Source organism: Dichomitus squalens (genome assembly GCF_000275845.1).
Source record: "Dichomitus squalens LYAD-421 SS1 unplaced genomic scaffold DICSQscaffold_33, whole genome shotgun sequence".
Lineage (NCBI taxonomy): Eukaryota > Fungi > Basidiomycota > Agaricomycetes > Polyporales > Polyporaceae > Dichomitus > Dichomitus squalens.
This window is the reverse complement of record NW_006766915.1, coordinates 18,551-38,212: the sequence shown is the minus strand read 5'-3', so window position 1 is coordinate 38,212 and position 19,662 is coordinate 18,551. Positions and strand designations below refer to the sequence as shown.

The 19,662-nt window shown below is 54.6% G+C and overlaps 6 protein-coding genes across 6 annotated transcripts; 3 read left to right on the top strand and 3 right to left on the bottom strand.

The window, feature by feature from the left end:
- Positions 1 to 1,009: 1,009 nt before the first annotated feature.
- On the top strand, positions 1,010 to 4,214 carry DICSQDRAFT_65920 (OPT oligopeptide transporter; the record flags this gene model as incomplete). Its single annotated transcript, XM_007368191.1, has 19 exons — positions 1,010 to 1,117; positions 1,180 to 1,314; positions 1,350 to 1,431; positions 1,468 to 1,527; positions 1,580 to 1,654; positions 1,705 to 1,794; positions 1,843 to 1,870; positions 1,929 to 2,009; positions 2,061 to 2,124; positions 2,169 to 2,349; positions 2,408 to 2,422; positions 2,477 to 2,828; positions 2,887 to 2,962; positions 3,017 to 3,104; positions 3,161 to 3,242; positions 3,314 to 3,474; positions 3,529 to 3,590; positions 3,640 to 4,082; positions 4,163 to 4,214. The coding sequence occupies 19 exons, from the start codon at positions 1,010 to 1,012 to the stop codon at positions 4,212 to 4,214; spliced, it is 2,235 nt and encodes a 744-aa protein (XP_007368253.1).
- A 63-nt stretch (positions 4,215 to 4,277) lies between these two features.
- On the bottom strand, positions 4,278 to 5,877 carry DICSQDRAFT_156483 (histone deacetylase complex protein; the record flags this gene model as incomplete). Its single annotated transcript, XM_007368190.1, has 7 exons — positions 4,278 to 4,472; positions 4,531 to 4,586; positions 4,642 to 5,189; positions 5,245 to 5,302; positions 5,363 to 5,426; positions 5,489 to 5,734; positions 5,818 to 5,877. The coding sequence occupies 7 exons, from the start codon at positions 5,875 to 5,877 to the stop codon at positions 4,278 to 4,280; spliced, it is 1,227 nt and encodes a 408-aa protein (XP_007368252.1).
- A 424-nt stretch (positions 5,878 to 6,301) lies between these two features.
- DICSQDRAFT_138853 (uncharacterized protein) lies at positions 6,302 to 8,362 on the top strand. Its single transcript, XM_007368189.1, has 6 exons — positions 6,302 to 6,392; positions 6,446 to 6,469; positions 6,527 to 7,332; positions 7,457 to 7,819; positions 7,884 to 8,267; positions 8,334 to 8,362. The coding sequence occupies exons 3-5, from the start codon at positions 6,528 to 6,530 to the stop codon at positions 7,889 to 7,891; spliced, it is 1,176 nt and encodes a 391-aa protein (XP_007368251.1). The 5' UTR covers positions 6,302 to 6,392; positions 6,446 to 6,469; position 6,527; the 3' UTR covers positions 7,892 to 8,267; positions 8,334 to 8,362.
- Positions 8,363 to 9,730: 1,368 nt separating this feature from the next.
- Positions 9,731 to 12,490, bottom strand: DICSQDRAFT_172446 (MFS general substrate transporter; the record flags this gene model as incomplete). Its single annotated transcript, XM_007368188.1, has 19 exons — positions 9,731 to 9,751; positions 9,828 to 10,010; positions 10,067 to 10,101; positions 10,176 to 10,318; positions 10,386 to 10,492; positions 10,579 to 10,668; positions 10,725 to 10,947; positions 11,003 to 11,080; positions 11,143 to 11,222; positions 11,288 to 11,338; positions 11,391 to 11,409; positions 11,460 to 11,487; positions 11,540 to 11,600; positions 11,660 to 11,730; positions 11,787 to 11,806; positions 11,865 to 11,937; positions 12,005 to 12,083; positions 12,132 to 12,243; positions 12,297 to 12,490. 19 exons carry the CDS (start codon positions 12,488 to 12,490, stop codon positions 9,731 to 9,733), a joined length of 1,668 nt encoding a protein of 555 aa, XP_007368250.1.
- Positions 12,491 to 14,469: 1,979 nt separating this feature from the next.
- On the top strand, positions 14,470 to 15,943 carry DICSQDRAFT_65917 (uncharacterized protein; the record flags this gene model as incomplete). Its single annotated transcript, XM_007368187.1, has 5 exons — positions 14,470 to 14,739; positions 14,804 to 14,829; positions 14,890 to 15,529; positions 15,589 to 15,752; positions 15,808 to 15,943. The coding sequence occupies 5 exons, from the start codon at positions 14,470 to 14,472 to the stop codon at positions 15,941 to 15,943; spliced, it is 1,236 nt and encodes a 411-aa protein (XP_007368249.1).
- Positions 15,944 to 16,626: 683 nt separating this feature from the next.
- On the bottom strand, positions 16,627 to 17,922 carry DICSQDRAFT_162650 (uncharacterized protein; the record flags this gene model as incomplete). The annotated part of the gene is made up of 5 exons (XM_007368186.1): positions 17,815 to 17,922; positions 17,737 to 17,757; positions 17,119 to 17,680; positions 16,870 to 17,059; positions 16,627 to 16,809 (listed from the first exon to the last, which is right to left on the bottom strand). Coding segments are annotated over exons 1-5 (1,041 nt in total), but the record flags the coding sequence as incomplete, so codon positions are not given.
- Positions 17,923 to 19,662: the final 1,740 nt, after the last annotated feature.

Here is a 19,662-nt window from a genome sequence, read left to right as displayed (position 1 = left end):
ATCGAGACCAGGGACAAAGGGGGCGAGGGTCGAGCAGGGACAAAGAGAGGAGGTTAGTGTTGTGGCTTCAACCTCAGCGATCGACCTTTCCGATTCGCAAACACAGATTGGATTTTCCCAGATGTTGAAACCTAATCTGCGTTGTTTTTGGGTCTATAGAGGCGGCTAGTGGCGACGCGATAGCCGGATTTGGAAGTAGAGAGGAGTCTGGAGATGAAGATATGTATAAGTGCGCATCGTACAGCATATGGTCAATGTGGGAAGTTGACTTATCTATGTAATCGGGTGCAGGCCTTGAGGGGCACGCGAACGGCCCGCTTGTGCTGGATCGGTTACGATAAGCCCTCATACTATCTCAGGTGCGCCAACGGGAAATTGTTCACTCGTTCAAGCTGTGTGTTAGAGTCAATAGTATATCGTCTCCACCTGCTTCGCGCGAATGCAAATTTTGCGAAGCGTTCCTGGCTTGCCTTGATCTTTGTCTTGGCAGAGTATCTGACAATGTCTCATCCTACCAGTAAAAGTGTCGGTGGCAACACGTCTGTTGTTTGTGTCGTGCGCCCAAGATACCGTGTGCGTCATGAAACGCACAGAGAAAACAAATCCAATGGTGAGCTGTATGCGGACTCTGTACGTAGGACTAATCTGATAGCGACTCTGCTCTTCAGATAAGTGGTCACGGTTACGAACCCCTTATCGCAACGCCCTAGTCTCGTCTAGATAACGCGGGGTCCCTTGCGCACCACATCTTTCGCAGCTATATATTCTTCGCCGAAGTGTCATGCGAACCCGTGGTCGGACGAAGCACAAGGCCCAAGGTCACCAGACTTCTTCAGCTCCGAATACGCTGGGTTGCTCTTGGGTTTAGGTCACCAACTCATCACCTCGTTCGTCCCACATTCTACTGTAACCGACGACAATGGCCGTCCGAGACGACTCTACCATCTCAGTGACACCTGAGCTACCGCGGTCGGAGTCTCTCGGCTCTACCGAGAAGGATCTCAAGGACATGGACTTCCAGGACACGAAGGAGAAAATCGATGTCGAATCCCTCGAAGTCACTGACGAGGACGTTGACTCGGTTGTTATCAAGAAGGATGAAGATGTTGCGGTAGAGGTGCGCGCTCTCATCTTGTCTTACTTAGTTACGCGTTAACGTGGCATTGTTTCATTGTTCAGGTCATTTCGACCGAAGACGACCCAACCTTGCCTATATTCACGTTGAGGACGGTGTTTTTGGGTATTGGTCTCTCTGCGTTCACGTCCGTCCTCGCGACCATCTACACTTTCAAGCCCCAGGTGAGCATATGTCCCGTGCAGTACATGACGAGCGCTGAATGGTCTCTTAGAATGCAAGCGTGTCGCAATTGTTTTGTCTGATTATCGCCTATGTGTTGGGTACCGCAATGCACAGCACGTTTCTTCCTCAACGTGTACAGTATATTTGAATGTTAACTCCCAATACAGGCATGCTCCCGACTGCTGGTTCGTGGCGATACCTCAACCCCGGGCCATTCAACATCAAGGGTCCGTAGATGATATGTCCCGGTCTTGTTGTCGTCACTGATGTTCGTTTCAGAGCACACCGCTATTGTCATCATGGCTTCTACAGCTTCAAACGTTGCAGTCGCCATGGAGGTCATCGCGGCTCTAGGTGAGTAGTCAAGTGCGCAGTGGTCTCGCATTGGCTGGACTACTTTGCAGATCTGTTCTATGATATCAAGTTGCACCCGGCCCTCGCGATATTCCAAATTTTTGCGAGTCAGATGATTGGCTACGGCATTGCTGGCCTTCGTAAGTGCTACTCCCCCTGTTCTTCGAGTCCGCTGACTCTTTCACCAGTTCGTACCCTCCTGGTCTATCCTACCTAGTACGTCGCAATAGTCCGAAGAACAGGCCGCCAGCCTCTAATCGATTTGTCCGACTAGCGCCTTCTATCCGACGTATATCTCTGTGGTGAACTTGCTCCAGAGTCTGCACTTTGGTGGGGCGCTGAACCACAAGAAGCGGTATGTCCTTAAAAGACTCAGTGATGCATTGAATATCTGAGCCGTGAATAGTCGATACTTCTGGATCGTATTTGCGGCGATCTTCTTCTGGGAATGGTGCGTCCTTGTAAACGATGTTCGGGCCACTGGTGACTTATGCCGATGTTCAGGATACCCCAGTACCCGTTCCCCCTCCTGACCGCGATTTCGATCATTTGTCTGGCGGATAACGGGCGTCACACATTCGTCAGGAATCTATTCGGGGCCGGGTCTAGCAACGAGGGTATCGGCCTCTTCAGCTTCAGCACGAGCTGGACTCTCATCACCCAGGGAAACCCGCTCGTATGGCCTTTGCGAACCCGTGCGTACCTTACTCTATCCTGAGAAGTTACTTCACGCTGATTTCCACCACCTCGCAGAGGTCAACTCGTACAGTGAGTCCTGCGACGCTCGCATTGGTGTTCCCCGTAGCTGATCAGCTGTGGTAGTCGGTATGGCGCTGGGCTACATCGTGCTCACCGCTTGTTATTACAACAACGTGTTCAACGGCAGAGACATCCTTTGGATGTCGCAATCGCTCTTTAACGACAAGGGCGGACGGTATAACCAGACTGCGATTTTGACTCCCCAGAATACTCTCAATGCTACTGCGCTTGAGTCCGTTGGTCTGCCTCGCTACACAACTTCCTACGTCATATCCCAGATGTGCTACAACTTTAGCCTGGGAGCTGCCATCGTCCATGTACTGCTCTGGAACTGGCCTGAGCTTACGAAGGCCTTTGGCAAGATGCGGTTCTTGAAGTCATCGCAGGACATTGATGACCCTCACTACCAGCGTAAGTCTACCATATTTCTTCTTGTCGGACATTGCTGAGATGGCGCATGACCCAGAGATGAGGAAATACAAGGAAGTGCCTCAATGGTGGTACCTCCTGCTTTTCGTCGCCGCTCTTGCGCTCGGCATTGGCTGCAGCGTACGCACCCGCATTTAATAAGTCTGCTGATTACTCATGACAATCATCTTCTAGTACAACAAGGGTGATTGGCTCCTCCCAGCATGGAGCGTCATCCTCTTCACTGTCATCAGCAGTTGTATCGCGGTATGCATTGGTTTCGGTACGTTTCATCACCTCGAATGAGAACCGGCGATCGTTTTCTAATATGCTCCGTAGTCGCCGCGACGACTGGCTTCACCCTTCAAATCAAGCACATCATGCACATCTTGTCTGCATTCGTGCACCCCGGCCGGCCAGTGTAAGTACTTCTCGTATCATTGCGCCTACCCGCGTCATATTCACGAGCAACGATGGAAATTGGAACGGTAGTGCCGTCATGTATGTCAATCTGTACGGCAACAGCACGGCCTATCAGTGCCTCTACATGCTGCAAGACTTGAAGCTCGGCCAGTACACCAAACTTCCTCCTCGCGCTACCTTTGCTGCGCAGATGGCGGGGTCCATAATCGGATCTATATTCAATTACACGAGTAAGCGTCCCTTGTGTAGTCTGGTGCCGTGGAATGAGTCTCAAGTGCATATAGTGATGAATTCGATCGTCACCAACAACCGCGCGGCTCTCATTGACCCCGTTGGCACTCGTGTGGTCAGTGTGCTTCTGCTTCCGAATCTTGCTCGTACTGACGTTCTCGTAGTGGAGCGGCTGGATTATCCAGAGCTACAACTCATCTTCTGTCGCCATGGGCGCCCTTGGAAAGGAGCTCTTCACATACGGCAAGCCGTACTATCTCATCGGCATGGCGTTCTTCATAGGCCTTTCCTTCCCTATTCCCTTCTGGATTGCACACAAGCTCGCTAAGAAGGGCTCTTGGATCTCGCGCGCCGCCGAATTCATCAACACTCCCATCATCGCGCTCTACATCGGCTACTTGCCCTACTCAGTCAACGGCCAGTGGTGGTCGTGTCTAGTCATTGGCCTTCTGTCCCAGTGGTGGGCGCGTACTCGCCGCCCGAAGTGGTTCAAGAAGTACAACTACCTCACGTCTGCCGCGCTGGACGGAGGAAGTCAAGTAATATTGTTCATCTTGAGCTTTGCGGTGTTCGGCGCGAGCGGGAACTCCGTCCCATTCCCAACCTGGTGAGTCAAGTTCGCTGCAGAGCTGGAATCGCCCACGAGGCTTTCGTTGTACGAGACGTACTGACGAAAATGGTGCACAGGTGGGGGAACCCTGCGAATCTCTCTGTGGATCGGTGTGCTTTGACGGACTAGGAGTCCTGGGATGGCTACGATTACGACGTATATGTCACAATTGATGTACTCTTATAGACGATGTCATGACGATGACCGCATTTTCTCTCGGATTGCGTCCACGACTTGTGCGAATACTTGATCTACACGCTCAAGATATGCGTCTGTGTTTTGGTCTTGGATGTTCCCTGATGGGACGTCGAGTGTAAACGACGATGCGTAGAGAGGGAACGCTCCATGATCAGGAATGTCGGAATCAAGCGGAAGTATACGGCCCAGCTGAGAGGGATCAATGATTGTGATTTGAGCCTTCAAGTAGCATTAAGACTATGCTTACTGCAATTGATGTGAGAAATGTCCACGCTCGGGCAACATTCGGCGAGTTGTATCCGCCTTGGAAGCGCCATCGATGAATACCTTCGATCAAGCACTACGTAAAGCGACATACCTCCTCCAAGTAGCAAGGTGCGAGAAGGCCAGTGACATATTCGGTCGACACACCATCCCATGCCCCCTTCGCCGCCCAGGGACCAATTCCAGGTGGCGTAGGGATCCCCTGATAGTCCATCTGCACCGCATTGCACCACGACGTAGTGGGGTTGGAACGCGTCCTTGACGTGCTCGATGAGTGGCCATATACGATGGAAGGTCTTGTTGGAAGCGCCACGTTCGAGAGGTAAGGAAAGGGTAAATGGGTCAAATTGAGAATCCTGCGGATCTGTCAAGCCTGCAAGGTGGGACACTGGGAAAAAGCCTGGTGCGGTATGGTGGATGGAGAGGGTAAGAACTTGTGGAGACGAGGAGTGTTTTGAGGAGGAATAGAACGCTTCAGACACTCCGTCCGCAAAATGTAAGTCAAAGTCGAGGTACATGACCCGAGGCCTGAAAAGCGGCCGTTCCGTGGTCGCTGGCAACGAGCGCTTCAAAAGCAATATGGCAAGGACACAGTCGGCGACGTAGCAAAATCCAGAGGCACGCGCTTTCTGAGCATGATGTCTGGAAAGAAGATGTGAATGAACTATAGAAGACGAAGTCCAAACTATGATCGAACCTGCCGCCGTCCCAGCAAACAGAGATATCGGCTGTGTCATCTTTGAGAGCTCTGGCCGCTGTGAAAATGGGGTCATCACACGTCTTAGTATGTATGTCAATGAATCATTGACATGTACCTGCTAACGTGGCTCCTGCCACATAACGGACATAATCCGGGAGATGAGGGAACGCGGGGCAATCCTAGTGCGAATTGACGCGGATGAGTGATCGTCCACAGTCAAGCGAGCAGAAATAGTATACACCTCCTCTAGTCCGTATTCTGTGTGTTGAGTGTCATTCGTAGCACCGTATACTTCACCTTGCAACAACCGTTCCAAATAGTCGCGGTCATGGTAAGCCGACAACTCTTTGAATTGTGCAGGTAATGGCCGCAACGGCTGTATCCCAGCAACTGAATCTCTTCCCGGAGGTTTAAGGAGGCCGAAGGCCTTCACCAAGCTATGCACCAAGAAGGACCGATTACGGTTCGACGGTAATTGAGAGGAGATCTAGGGTGGTGCCCAGTTAGGTCACTGGCAGTGGCATATCCAGTGCAAGGAAGTTGACTGCCTAGCCACCCGTACTGACTGACCTTGACAAGCTCGTTGGAGACAACGTATGCCACTCTTCTCTCCTCACCTGAGTTTTGCATTATTTGTGGAGGGCAATGTTCAAGTACTGAGAGCTTGACCGAACGTTCCAAGTATTCAATGCGGAATATGAACAAGCTTACGTATTAGATCTCCGACAAAGGAACTCAATCGGGACTGCAATCCATGTAAACATTGTTCAAGGTAAGTGGTTCGACGACCGCACCCTCCAGAGCCCTCCGCCACTAGGGCTCTCTAGTGTTGCGTACTGCCAGATACATAGTAAGCATGACGGTTCCAGAGTAGTTGGCTAGCCCACAACTATCATCTCGTTTTGTAAGCTAGAAATTATTCTGACAACTGAGTCCCTCTACTCTGTGGTGGTGTGACGGGCGCTTCTTGAGAATAGGCGCCTATACCCCGAGCGTCCTCCGTCTTGCACTTGCCACCAACGATTCTAAGCCTAGGTTTGGGCTTCGACTACATCGATGTGGGGTTACTTCCCACCAAGACCGTAGAGACGAGAAAGTTGTGTTACAGGAAAGACGTTCGGGCTCAACCTGGTTGGCGTCGGTTTGTGAGCCTCTCGTCATGACTGTAACGGCTGCGGTTTTGCTGACTCACCCCGAGGTAGCCTCTGCTCAAAGACGCAGGGTACGCTTTCATCACGCGCCCCAACTGTCAACGTCCTCTCTTACCAAAGATTCGCAGCATGTCGAAGAGACAATTCATCCCCATAGAGATTTTTGAACTGGTCATCGATTTTATCGAGGACGAGAAGGCTCTCCAGTCAACCTCCTTGGTCTGCAAAGCATGGCTACCCCGTAGCCGGTTCAATCTCTTCCGGGTTGTTGAGCTGAACTTTCCAGGACAACTGGACAGCCTTCTTCACCTCCTGGAATCTGCCCCGGACATCGCTCCAATCATCAAGGAGATATCTATATCGGAAAATTCGATACTCGCGCTCTTCCGCCCTGCCATGTCTATCGCGGGGCGCTTTCCCTTGTCGTTGTCGTCATATCCGCTTGTGCAGCCTCGCCGCCTCACAGTCCACAACCAGCTGTGGCTCCCGACTCGGTACAGCCCGGACTACCTCTTAGAGCTTTCCCGTTTCTCGTCCATCACTTCCTTAGACCTATTTGACGTATCATTCACGACGGTAGCGGACTTCTCCATCATTCTACGGGCCCTCGGACGTCTGGAATCGCTGCATGCGATTCATGTAGACTGCCAACGACAGCTGGACTCGGATACCTCCGCTTCGATCGGATGCGAACTTCCATTCCTGACATTCCTACGGGTCTCCTCCGACTACCCAACATCCGCTGTAGATTGGCTTATCGCTCACAACAAGTTTCCCTCCCTCCGTGATATCGAAATCTCCTACGAAATAGCCTTAGATGACCAGAACCAGGGACTCGGTGCATTGTGGGCTTCCACGGGTTCAACGCTCGAGAATCTCAAGCTCGGCATCTTCAAGAGGGCTGCTGGCCACCCAATCTCGCGCGGGGTCATGGGTACGTCCAATTCTCAACGCCTCCTATTCGTGATCTGGGGCTGATACAGGTTCCCTCGCCTTATCCTGTCTATCCGCGGCTTACACTGTCGTCCCGATATGAAACTCGAACCCGAACCAAGCAGAGAAGCAGCTGAACCTGTCGAGCTGCACAGCCCTTCGCACGCTCCGCTTCGACTGCCGGGGAGTCCGCGAAGTCTCCTCGGACTGGACGTGGCTCATCTGGCTAATAACTCAGCTTCCAGCCGGCGCCAAGGGGTATCCGCTACGCAGCATCGTGTTGGCGTTCCAGCACAGTTCACATGCGCTCGCGTCCCTTCATAGGTTTACCGCCGAACTAGACCGGACGCTTTCGGAGCCTTCTTGGGCGGGAACGCTGGCGGAGGTGGTATTCGAACTTGATTATCGATTACCCGCGGACGAAGACGAAGACGAGCTCGCGCTTCTTGAAGCGTTCGCTGGGTTGCGCTCGAGAAACCTTCTCCGAAGTATGCGTCCCAAGTTTGTTACAGTGAAGTTGATTCTTGACTCATCATTGCTTTCGCTGGACAGTCGCGTGAACCGGCGTCCCTTGTGAGGGGTCGTCGTGGAGGAAGTACTTCACGCATCTTACTTCCGTTGGCGCCCCGCCAGCAAGACGACCCATCCTTCACAACGTCGCGACCCTCCTACGCTCGTCCACACCGTCGGTACTCTCGGCGCAAGTCTCCATGTCAAACTCGCAAGCGTCCTTTTGGTGTCGTGCACGTCATGTCTTCTTCCTCGTGCACTCTCCAAGCAATCAAGCGTCGCCGCCAATCACTTTTCCTTGTCCGCGTCCGAAGCAGCGGTGGAAGCGACCTCGCTTCGGATTTTGGCCACAGAATATCTGGAATATTGCTGACGTGAGTGGTCGGGATGTCAGGGGAACAACTTCATTTCGTTCTCTAGTTTTCCGTGCGCCAGTTTCCATCATCTCAATCCGGGTCTCTAAGGCTGATCGCTTTCATGCATCACCCACAGACTCGCATCAATGTTCATCTCCCGCTTCCTGCTCAGTCTTCGCCAGGTGGCTCAAACATATCACTTTTCGGCATGTGAAATCCAGGGGTCCTCGGCTGTCATCCCGACGCGACGGAAGTGGCACACGAGAAGTGAATGGTCATGGACGAGTCTTTACTTCCCGGGCTCGCTCCAGAGATCTTAGAGATGACCGATGAGGAGTCACGATGTAGAGCATAAACCATTGGGATAGCCATGTGCAGCACTGGTTATATGCGATTCTTACGCATCATGACCTTCCCCATCACAGTTTGGGGAGAATGAGATGCCGTTTGTCGAAGTGAGAGCGAACGCCCCGAATTAAGCCGCCCTCTCACTCTCTCCGTCCTCCTCATCCTCTGCACCTCGTCTAGTACCTTCCGGCTTCCCGGAGTTTACGGGAGGTTTCCCACCAATCTGCATAGAGACTCGGGACTGGGGCTGCATCGTCATAACTTCCATCTCTTCCTGCTCTTCATCTCCCGCCGTCTCTTGGGAGCCAAGAGCAGATGCAACGACCACATGTGGTTTCGAAACGCTATGGCGTCGTTGAGCACTCCATTTTTTCGCATTCTTGTGGACGCAGCTGAACACGGGGTCAGACTGATGAAGGATGAGCGTTTGGAGGGTCATCAGGAGAGATAGCCAGTGACGAACCCCGTTCTATGGACTGTAGATGATGCTAACAACCAACCATGCACCTTGCATGTACCGTCATAGCATCAGCATGTCAGATCTGAACTCACACGAGCAACATACATAGCAAACAGGGGACACATGTCCATGCGAGAACATCGCTCAGACAACTGTTGACGCGCTGCGACATACAACTTGCATCGAGACACACGTCGATGACATTTACGGCTAGAGAAGAATAGGGACGTCGTCAGCTTGCCTTCTTAGATGTATCGTACTTCGGATCTGAACAGTGATGGCTCACATCCGTATAGAGGAGCTGAGAGGGTCTCGACGATGGACTCCCGGACAGCATCTTGTACGTTGACGTTACCAGTCCTTTGGTCGCGAACCTGCTGCATAGCGAATCCTCTGGTATGCCAGCTAATAATACGGAAGGGCGCGATGCAAGGTGTAGAGTTGCTGAAGGAATTCTGTGATGCTATGTGTATATCAACTGACCGATGCGTTTGCAAATCCAGACGAGCGCTATGCATCGCCCACGTCAAATCACATCTACGGCGGCCATGACCCGCCTGGATCCGCTCCATGTACATCATGAAACGATGGTGTAAATATACTTTCAATTGAACATGTGGCGATCGACACCTCAGGCTCACCCAAATCCACATTCAATACATACTTTCCCCGCGGGGATCTGCGTCGTCAGTGACCTACGGTACGGATGCAATTGACAGGACCTATCAATTCACAGCAAAGCGGCTCTACGGAGAAATATCAGGAACAAGTACAGGGCTTGAGGGCGACATGCATTGGAGACAACGAGTATGCAGGACTCACCTGGAGGTACGAACCTTTGATCTGAAGGACGGGAACCATCAATAGGAAGAGACCAGCGACAATGCCGGCCTCCGTCCCGAATGCCTGGAGTGCTCCGTGTCGAGTGACCCAGTTCACTTGGAAATAAGCGACGCCAAAACCGCCAAGACTCCTTGCAAGGTTGATCAATGCAGAGATCTCGCCCTAGAACACCGAGCAATGAGTGATAGGACAGGACTGATTACTCGGACATAACGAACCTGATACTTGGGGAAGCAGTCGTTGCAATACGCGTCTTGACGCACACAAAGACCAGGCCTCGTAAGCGCAGCGCACCACTGACACCAAGACGCAGCGTGAAGCACTCACAAATCGCAGACGTATTCATCATGACCGCCATCTGGGCTAAGACCCAACCCACCACCAGCACGGCAATGTGCAGATGCAATTGGAACGCTGCGCCTTGAAGCACAGATCCGCAGACGAAAAGCGCCACGGAGGGGTAACATGCCCTTTCAGCGCAGTAGCCTTTAGCATGACGGACCACTCTCGCACAGATGATCATTGAAGTGCTCTTACCATAAGCGACACTCAGCTTCGAAAACTCCCTTGTTACGTCGGACTGTGACCTCGAGCAGCCAGTCGTTGAGATATCGCCCCACAACCTCGCCTATGAGGACTGCGCCCTGGGCATTCGCATTAGTCAGTGTGCGCGCCGAGCGACAAACTTGGGCTTGCAGCAGGGGATACTGCAGGACAACCGTACACATACCAGCGAGCTAGCGTATGTCGCAGCGATCTGGATCTGGCCGTATCCGTACCCATTTGGCGGCGGGTTGGCGAGGACGACCGAGTTCGTGACCTAGAACGCGGCGTGAGATTACGCTCTACACACAGGCGGACAGCACCGCTTCGTACGTGGAAGCCGATCTGAAAACCAAACATGGCCCCTTCGAACCAGAGTGCCGCTAAGAGGTGTGGGCGCCAGAACACCCTGAGCGGCGCGAGGGCGACGGCCTTCCAGGACGGCCGGAAGCGCGCCATTCGGTAACCAGTCAGACCGAGAAGCGTTTCGATGCGATATCTTGCTGTCCCGGGCGTAGTATAGGGATGCGGTTTCTCGAGGTGGCGATCATACATGCTGCGGCACGTCAGCGTCGCAATAAGCAATGCGAGGGGCACAGGGAGCCACGTACGTCTCCTCCGAAAAAAAGGCTATCAGGAGCATGACTATAGCGTTGTATATCGTACCGATACCGTACGCCCACCTCCAGCTGGCAATCCGCGACGCTTTGGTATGAGCCAATGATAGCCGAATGTCATGAGAGATGCGTACTTAGCACGCGCGACTAGAAATCCGAGTAGGAACGGGGCTAGGACAGGGGAGATGACGAATCCCATCGTCCATATGCTAAGCTATCCTCAATGCGATGGTTAGATATCTATCTCCAGGCCCCTTCGCCAGATGAACAGCCGCGCACCTTGCGAGCTTGAAGATGAACGGGGTACATGTCGGTCACAACGTACAAGCCCTTGAATACCATCAGCGGTCAGAGGGTTGCTGCTATTCGCTGAGGACCTCACGGAAACTTGAGCGCATGTTCTGCGGCAGGATATTAGACCAGAACGTAAGCTGTATGAGTGGAACCCCACCCAAAGAACCCTACGAGAGTGCGCATTGCTGCATGGAACCCGTTAGCTGCGAGTAGGTTCGGCACGTGTGCTCTACTCACCAGCGGATACGGTTAAGTTAGGGGCGAACGTGACGCCGATCATGAATCCTAATGCGAGCAACTGCGACAGAAGATCATGAAGCTGCGCACGCCATAAGCAAACTGTCCATTTCGCTTCACCTGCGACCAGAACAGCACCGGCAATCGACCGTAACGTCGGATGAGCATCACCGCAAAAATCCCGCCCCAGCCTGAGAAGCGACGGTCAGAAGCTGATCTGTCCGGTTGTGATGCTAATGCTGCTGACCTATCGCGAAGATTGCCCAGCTGGCGGCGAAGGTGTCAGCAAGCATTCGAGAAGCCTCCACACTCGGATATCCTTTACCTCTGACCTAGTTGGTTGACGTGGTTAGGAGTTGTGTGAAAATCTCGGGCCATGGCGAACACTGCCGCGATGCCTGCCCACCAGAGCATGTTCGATGTCAACGTCATGACTCTTTCCCACATCAGAGTGAAGTGACTGACCGATAGAAGAATCGAAATCTGGAACGACGGCTGCCAGAGTTGCTATGGTCAGCTGCAGCGTTTTCCGCGCTTTACTCCACTGCCAAGGCGGTCAGCCACCGCACAATCGCCTGACCGTATCTCTCACATTTTGAGGGTCGTGGGAGTCGTCCGCAGGCTGAGGCCAGAGGATCTTGGACTTGTCTGGGGAGAGCTTGAGCTGCTTCGCGATATCCTCCCCAAACTCCGCCGGTGCAAACCTATGACAGGTTTTCGTCAGCTACAAGCAGACGGAAGATATATGGACACTGACCCTGGGTCAAGAACCAGTCTCCCCGCGTGGCTTTCCTGATAAGACACGAAGAACTGGTAAACGTCGGATTCGTCGCGAGGCGTACATGCTGGACTTTGTCCGTCTTTGGTGACCTCGTACGCGTCAGATCCTCCGGTATGTTTTTCTAGAGAGATGGAGCCCTTCGCCAGGCTGGGACGGCTATCGTCGGACATGACGAGCGAATTCAATGTAGGACTGGTTTGTACGCGAGAGCCCTTATATGGCGGGGGAAGAGTTGTGCCATTTACGCTCTCACGTAGGACATGGCACCTGCAGAAGGGGGTAAGCAATTGCTGTCGATGACCCTGACATGGCTCCACATCGGATTTCTAGACAAGAGACGTGTGATAGTGACAGCTGAGGGTAGCGATAAGCCAGAGGAAGAACGGACACACGCTGTGGCGGCACTCACAGTCATGAACTACCAGTCGCAGCGCAGTCACAATGGACCCGCCAGAACGGTCGCACTTTCATGGCAGGGTGCTGCTGTGGGTCATAGCAGTACTCTATGGACAGGGTCTCCGGAACCCCCGTATACTGCAAGAAGTGGATGACGATGCGCTCAATCTGCAATAGAGTCGTTTCAGAGGGAAAAGACAATGTCTGGGCCCTGATCACAGGAATCTGAAGAAGGTGGGAAGACCGGCTAGCTGACAGTGGATAGAAGGACGAGCCGCTCCATATGGCAGCGGTTTGTCCTGTAGTTGCTCGGTACAAGGAACATGGTCATTCAAAGCCGCCAATGATGTGCACGTGTGCTTCAGATTTTGAGTCTCTTCAGAAGAGACCTAGAGAACCGGAGGTTGCTCTCGGGTCATATGTAAGACTAGGACATGGTTCTTGAACGGTTATGTCAGAGTCAGATCTATTGGGTTGAGTTCTTGTCAATCGGACTGTAGAAAGGTGTGAGAGAAAGGCGTACTTAGGACTCGCCAGGGAAATACATCTGATCTGGTGTGCGCAACATGATGGCGTTATGTAAGACTGGGAGTTCCAGAGAAGTGTCTGGGGTCAGGCAGAACCAAGCGCTCATGAGATTGACGGTGCTCGAGCGCCGCATACTGCAGCCACCGCAACGCGGATTTAAACCGTCTGGCTCTATCTCGCCAACCTACCTCCTTGTTCCAGCGTTGCTCGATGTTCTGAACAGCTTTTTTTGACCGCTGGTTCGTCTGAGAAACTGGCCCTACGCTGACATTGGCTGCTTCGTTCCGGCCTCTTTCCCGCCAATATGCCGCCATTCCACCCGACGCCCAGAGAGATTCTATTGCTCACGATCCTCTTTGGGTGCTTGCTTTTCTTCTCCGCAACCCTCCATAGGAGTCCAGGGACAGCATCTGACCTCATTCACTCGCCGTTCATCGTCGAGGAAGAAGTCGCCACCCAACCGTTGACGCTCGAGACGCAATATACTCTCCAGGCGTTGAATGCGCCCCTGAGCTGGGGAAGTGGACAGGTCCCGGAGACGAAAATCGTCGCGCATGTTCCAGGTGAGCCTCATCACACAATACCGAAGACATATATCCCCGAAATTGTCCCTGGACATGCCTCAAACGTGAGGGAACATCCGACTGCATCCTCTGTATTGACAGGGTCTAGCCCTCCGAGATCTCCTCTCTTAACTATCGCTCAGTCTACTTGCGAAGCATTGCTGGTGCATGCTCATCGTCGTACTACACTTGGCCTCCTTCTGCAGCATCTGCCACGAGTCGTCTGCGGGCGTCTCAGGAAGGGTATCGCCTTTGAGGTCTCGGCGAACACTGTGACCGACAGTGTACGACTGGGACATGGACATGTACGCGGAACGAGTCGGGCTTGCGGTTAAATGGATCAGCATGTCTCAGGTGCGAGGGGAGGGGACGTTGATGACGAAAGTGTAGCGCGCGGGCTGGTCCTGAGACCAGCAGACAGACGCGGAGTGCGGGACAATGAAGGTCGTGCGCGCGACTGGGCTGGCAGATGCGTTAGAGGACATGCACCGGTGCTCGATGTGTCGAATACTGCGCACAGAGTTGCCGTGGCAGAGCTCCCGGTTCCGCCGCACTACCTCCTGTATAGATGACAACAGTGAGGCGCACGGCCAGCATCTGCAATTATCCTCCCGCCCGTCCATTACACGCCCTTCAGACCCCACATTCCAGAAATTGGTTTCATGAAAAACAGGAACCCTATACTGAATGAATCTACAGGTTGGACGATATTCGACCGCCTATACCTCCTCAATGGCACACTATATGTCGTCACCGACGAACCTGAGAGCGTCCCAGATCGCCTCTACATCCTCTCCAGCGCGGCCTTCATCACAAACGACCCGGAGGAGGCTCTTCTACGCGCGCCGACAGACAAGAACATGCGCGTGATCAGCACCACAGAAGCGCGACAGTTGTTCGGAACGGAGGCGGACAGACTCGACGGCGTAACAGTAAGCCTATGTACACCTTTTCTTGGATTCATCTGGACTCACACGGTCCACTCTGCCATGTTAGTGGCTCGCATACGATCCGAAGCAATTGTGAGTCTCTCCGCCGGGCTCCCCTCCCACCTAGGCGTGCTCGCTAATTGCCCTTTGCAGCATAACCCACTACTACCACTGGTCTGCCGAGCTCTTCTTCGGCTTCTGGCGCACGTACTCCTCGCTCGACCCCACCATCCCCCCCTCGGGCGAGACCTCCCTGCCCGCGCCGCGCCGCATGATCTTCCCACACCTCGACTCCAACAACTGGCGCGACTACGCGAAGATGAACCAGTGGGTTGTCCGCGCCGCATTCCCCTCGCTCTCCATGGAGTTCATGAACGATTGGAAGGAGCGCGCTGCGCTCGCCCGGCCGTACGTCCTCGACCGCGTCGTGCTCGCCGACCGCGCGGCTGCGATGAACGGCGAGATGTACCTGCGCACGCAGCGCACGGCGGCGAACGCGTTCGCGCTGCCGGGGAGCGTGAACTGGTGGACGACGATCCGGAACAACGTCGTCGGGTTCTCGCTGCAGGGCGAGGCGACGGACGCGGCGGCCGTGCAGGGGATTGAGACGCGGCCCGTGATCTCGTACATCTCGCGGCAGGGGTGGAACAGGCGGAAGCTGCGGCAGGAGGACCACGAGCGGCTCGTCGAGGAGCTGTACAGGCTCCGGGACGAGTACGGGTACGAGGTGAACGTCGTGGAGATGGACAAGCTCACGCGCATGGAGCAGTTCCGGCTCGCGGGACGTACCACGGTGAGCATCTTCCCTCGCATGCGCTCTGTGCGTGACGGGAAGCTGACCGCGGGCCGCAGATCATGATGGGCGTGCACGGGAACGGTCTGACGGCGCTGCTGTGGATGCGGCCCACGCCGCGGTCGACCGTGATGGAGTTCTTCTACCCTGGCGGCTTCGCGCACGACTACGAGTATACGACCCGGGCCCTGGGTATGGTGCACTACGGCTTCTGGAACGATAGGTGCATTTCCTGCCCCAATGAGATCTGCTCGTATTGCTCACTTATCTGCGTATAGGCACTTCACGCGGCCCGACGTCCCGCTGCCAGCCTATCCCGAAGGATTCCAGGGCAACGAGATCCCCATAGACGGCGCGGCCGTCGCGCGACTAGTGCGAGAGCGTCTTACCCTCGCAGAGGAGATGGACGACTAGATGGAGGTGCACAAAATACGCACACGGACATTGTTACTTATCCGCACTCGCATCATATCCGCAACCCGCATTCCCGACTACACGGAAGATATTGGATCCATAGACTACACAGTAGATTCGTAGAAACCGCGTGCGCGCGGGCAATACTCAGTAATGCATTCCCCGTCCTAGATGCTATCGTGCGCTTTCTATTCGCATTACACATTATGACCGACATTGCTCTCCTATTCGCTGGTACACACTCGACATGAAGCCGAGGCCATCATGGCGCCATCTCGACCTCAGGCGTAGCCCGATGCGCGTCTCCCAACGCAAGTCTGCGCCGGACGAGCCTAAGCAGGCGAGTCGTAAATTCATCTCAGCTCGCGCGACCAGCAGCGGAAGGACTCGAAACATACCTCTCGAACACCGCCAGCGGACTCTCGTCGGCGCTCGCCCCTTCCTGCGCCAGCGCCTCGCGCGTCTGGTACGCTCGCAGCGGCACCCAGCTGCTGAGCGGGCTCGTCCCGGGCTCGTACACCGCCTGCGCGACGTACAGCAGCAGGCCGTCGGGTGCGACGGACGCGCTCGTGTGCTGCAGCTGCACGAGCGGGGCGTCGAGGTCCATCGCGCCCTCGCCGTGATCTGCGGGAGCGGGAATGGTGACGGGGATAATGCGGGGCGCACGCGTGAGGGGGATGAGGGTGGAGAGGAGGTTGGGGAGGGTCGTGTTGGTGTGGTATGGGATCGGGACAAACGCCGTCGGGTGCGGGAATTGGTAGCGCGGGGGGTGGGGTTCAGCGGGAGAGGACGCGGAGGGTGCGAAAGCGTTGGGTGGGGGCGGGTACGAGGGCAGCTCGGAGAGGCGGGTGTCGCGCCACCAGAACCTGGGCGTGCGTCGTGTCAGTGCACCAAGCAGAAGAGGCAGGGAGGCTCTGGAGGCATACCGGAACGGGGTTTCGCAGTCGCCGAGGTCCTGGCCCTTCCAGGTGACGACGTCGAGGACGTGGAGGATACCGTTGTCGCGCCAGTTGTCGTCGAGGATGCAGTCAAGCACGGTCTGTGGCGGTAGGGTCGACGGGAAGGGCTTTATCAGCGGCTTCCCGAGCACGCGCGAACGCAACGTAGTGTTCGGCACTGTGGGCAACTGTGAGCACTCCAAATCGCCGACAGCTGATCGACGAGAAGCCACCCACCGACGCCTGCGATTCCTGACGTTTGGTGGGTCACAGCGAGACAGCGCTTTCCTGCGGGAACGGGCGTAACGGCTACCCATCCCGTCTCAATGTCGTCCGGTATGCCGTCGCGCAAGTCGCCCGGGGCGTCGAACCCGCCCTCCCTCATCTCGAGGAGCTCCGCGTACATGCATTTGTCTGCCCATTTGCTGGGCTTCGGGTGCTTAACCTTGGATTTTCCGGCGACTCTAGGGGGCGCGCCGGAATCTTGCGCCATGCTAACGTCCTGCTGGTGCTGCGGCGCGCGCCCCTTGCCTTTGCGCTTATTCTTTGAGCGCTTCTTTTCTTGCGTCATGCTGCTCTCTGGGGCAGGAGGCTGCGCGGACTCACTAGTACTGGGAGCGGGCACCGGATGGGTCGCTGTGTGAGGCAACATGGGTGCAAATGGGGTGATACCCTGGCGAACGATGTTTGGCTGAGCATTCGGGTCGTCATTCTCGCCTGCCTCGTCGTCGGACAGTCCCAAGCTGAGGTCCGCGAAGATGTCTAGTTGTCTACTGGAGTCTATGCGCTCTGCGCGACGCTGAGGACACGTTTTTCGGTTTAGATGTGGTTTGTGGAGAGCAACGAGGAGCATACCCGTTTCTGCTCCTCTAGCGCCTAACCATTCTGGGGTCAATCAGACCATCGCGTCACTATGAACGGCGAAGTACGCACTCGATTCCGCCGCACCTCTTGAGAGGCGTGCGTTTCTTTGACCGCCGAGGGCGGCGTTTTGAATGAAGCCTTGCGATCGCTGAACATCGGCTGCAGCGCTGCGAGACGTATCACGGGTTTCTGGCTTCAAGCTCCTACACTTCGAGTGCTTGCTTCTATTGATTGTATCGCACTTGACGGCGCGTCCGTGATATGTCTGCCCCAGAATGTCGTTGGGATACGTGAGCAGGTGCGCGCGGAGAACGAGGATGGTGGCGTCAGTCCAAGCGTGCTGTGGCAGCTGCCCTTCGCGCCGTTTGTGACGCCGATCACCTGAACGTGCACACCGTGACAACGTACCGTAGGTCGGCAAGGCGACTCGGACTACCGTGTCGGACTGCTTCACATGATACTTAGTGTCACTTAGGTGGAGATCAGCCCTCCTTTCGACGCTTCCGTCCGTGTCTTTTGTCGTAGGTCCCTCGTCAATCACCCTTCCGGTTGAATACAGCGAGCGCGGCCCCCACATCGAGAAATCAAGACTACGAGTCCTATGAACAGCTTTTCTATGTCGACGAAGAGCGCACAATGACATAGGTAGTGGTATCTATGTGGCTTGCTACGGGTCACCGATCGGCTGTATTGGTCAATTGGTAGGTCCTAGACTGGTGCTTAGCTAGCACTATGCTGCTGTACACTTATACAAGACAGATGTAGGGATGGGAGCTGAGGTCAACTGTCCGAGCCAGCATGGCGTAATGCTGCTACTTAAACGGTGTAGGCACGGAGAAAGGGACCGTTTATCTCGCATTCCCGGAGTGGGCTGCGCACGTACACGATCGAGTCTGACTAACCTTGAGCATCAACGTCTCAAGGAGTTAACCTCGAGAAGACTCATACTGCGCAGATATTAATGGAGACAGACCCAGTCGTTCGCTGAGCCCGCGACCTTTGTTACGCAAATAGCTGCTCTGCTCACCAACCATGATGCTTGTCATTTGCTTGCAACAACATAGACTGTCGGAACGTAAGACTACTTGGAGATCATCCTAGGCCGCTGTCCGCTTTCCCGGACATCGAAGACTACCCTGCTTACCTTTCTTCGTCCCATCAATACACGCCAAATCTCATTGGCAGCCACTGGTCATTGACACGTCAACGGGCTCAACAAGTCGTGAAGAGCCATGAAGCGACGGGCTTTTCACGGTGACCATGGGCGAGGAGGTATGGCCACCGATAGAGTCTGCAGACGATATTTATAGAGGATCCACTGCAGAAACACGATAATTAGGGACGATAAACCCATACAGTGCTTGCGATGATCCGCACCGAATACTTCAGTTCCGTCGCCTACGCCTATGAAAGCTTTGCATGACAAGATCCTGTTGTAAAGCAACGGATTGAGCTGTGGAACATGCATCGCGCCGTAAGTCTCCCAACCAAGCTTCTTAGCTTGCCGCTAATTCCGCGATACGCAGTGTCCGGACTCATATCCGCATATAGCATTAGCGTCACTGACGATCATTTCAATCGTTCACCGACTAGACATTGGCACGCCGTCATTGATCAGGACTTCGGGCAGGCGCAGCTCGCAAGTGCACTCCGAGTCGATGCTGTGGGGTTGCCATCTGTTGGTCGCATATTTCTTTCTGCCTATATTGTTCACAGCCAAGTATGTTTGAGGCATTCCCTTCAAGTTGCAAGGCTCCCACGTTCCATCCCGTACGGAACGCCACGACAACCGGACGCACTTCGCCCTGCGAACTTTGCGCCCAGCGAGTTAGTCAATGTTTCTATTGGTGGGAATACGAGAAACAAACTTTACCTGCGGATGCTAGGGGTGAGAGGTCGGGGCAGGCACAGTGACCC

Bases quoted from the DNA above. Each gene is read 5' to 3' on its own strand.
- DICSQDRAFT_138853 (XM_007368189.1), top strand. From the start codon at position 6,528: ATGTCGAAGAGACAATTCATCCCCATAGAGATTTTTGAACTGGTCATC. The intron at 7,333-7,456 runs GTACGTCCAATT...CGAACCAAGCAG, and splicing joins AATCTCGCGCGGGGTCATGG to AGAAGCAGCTGAACCTGTCG.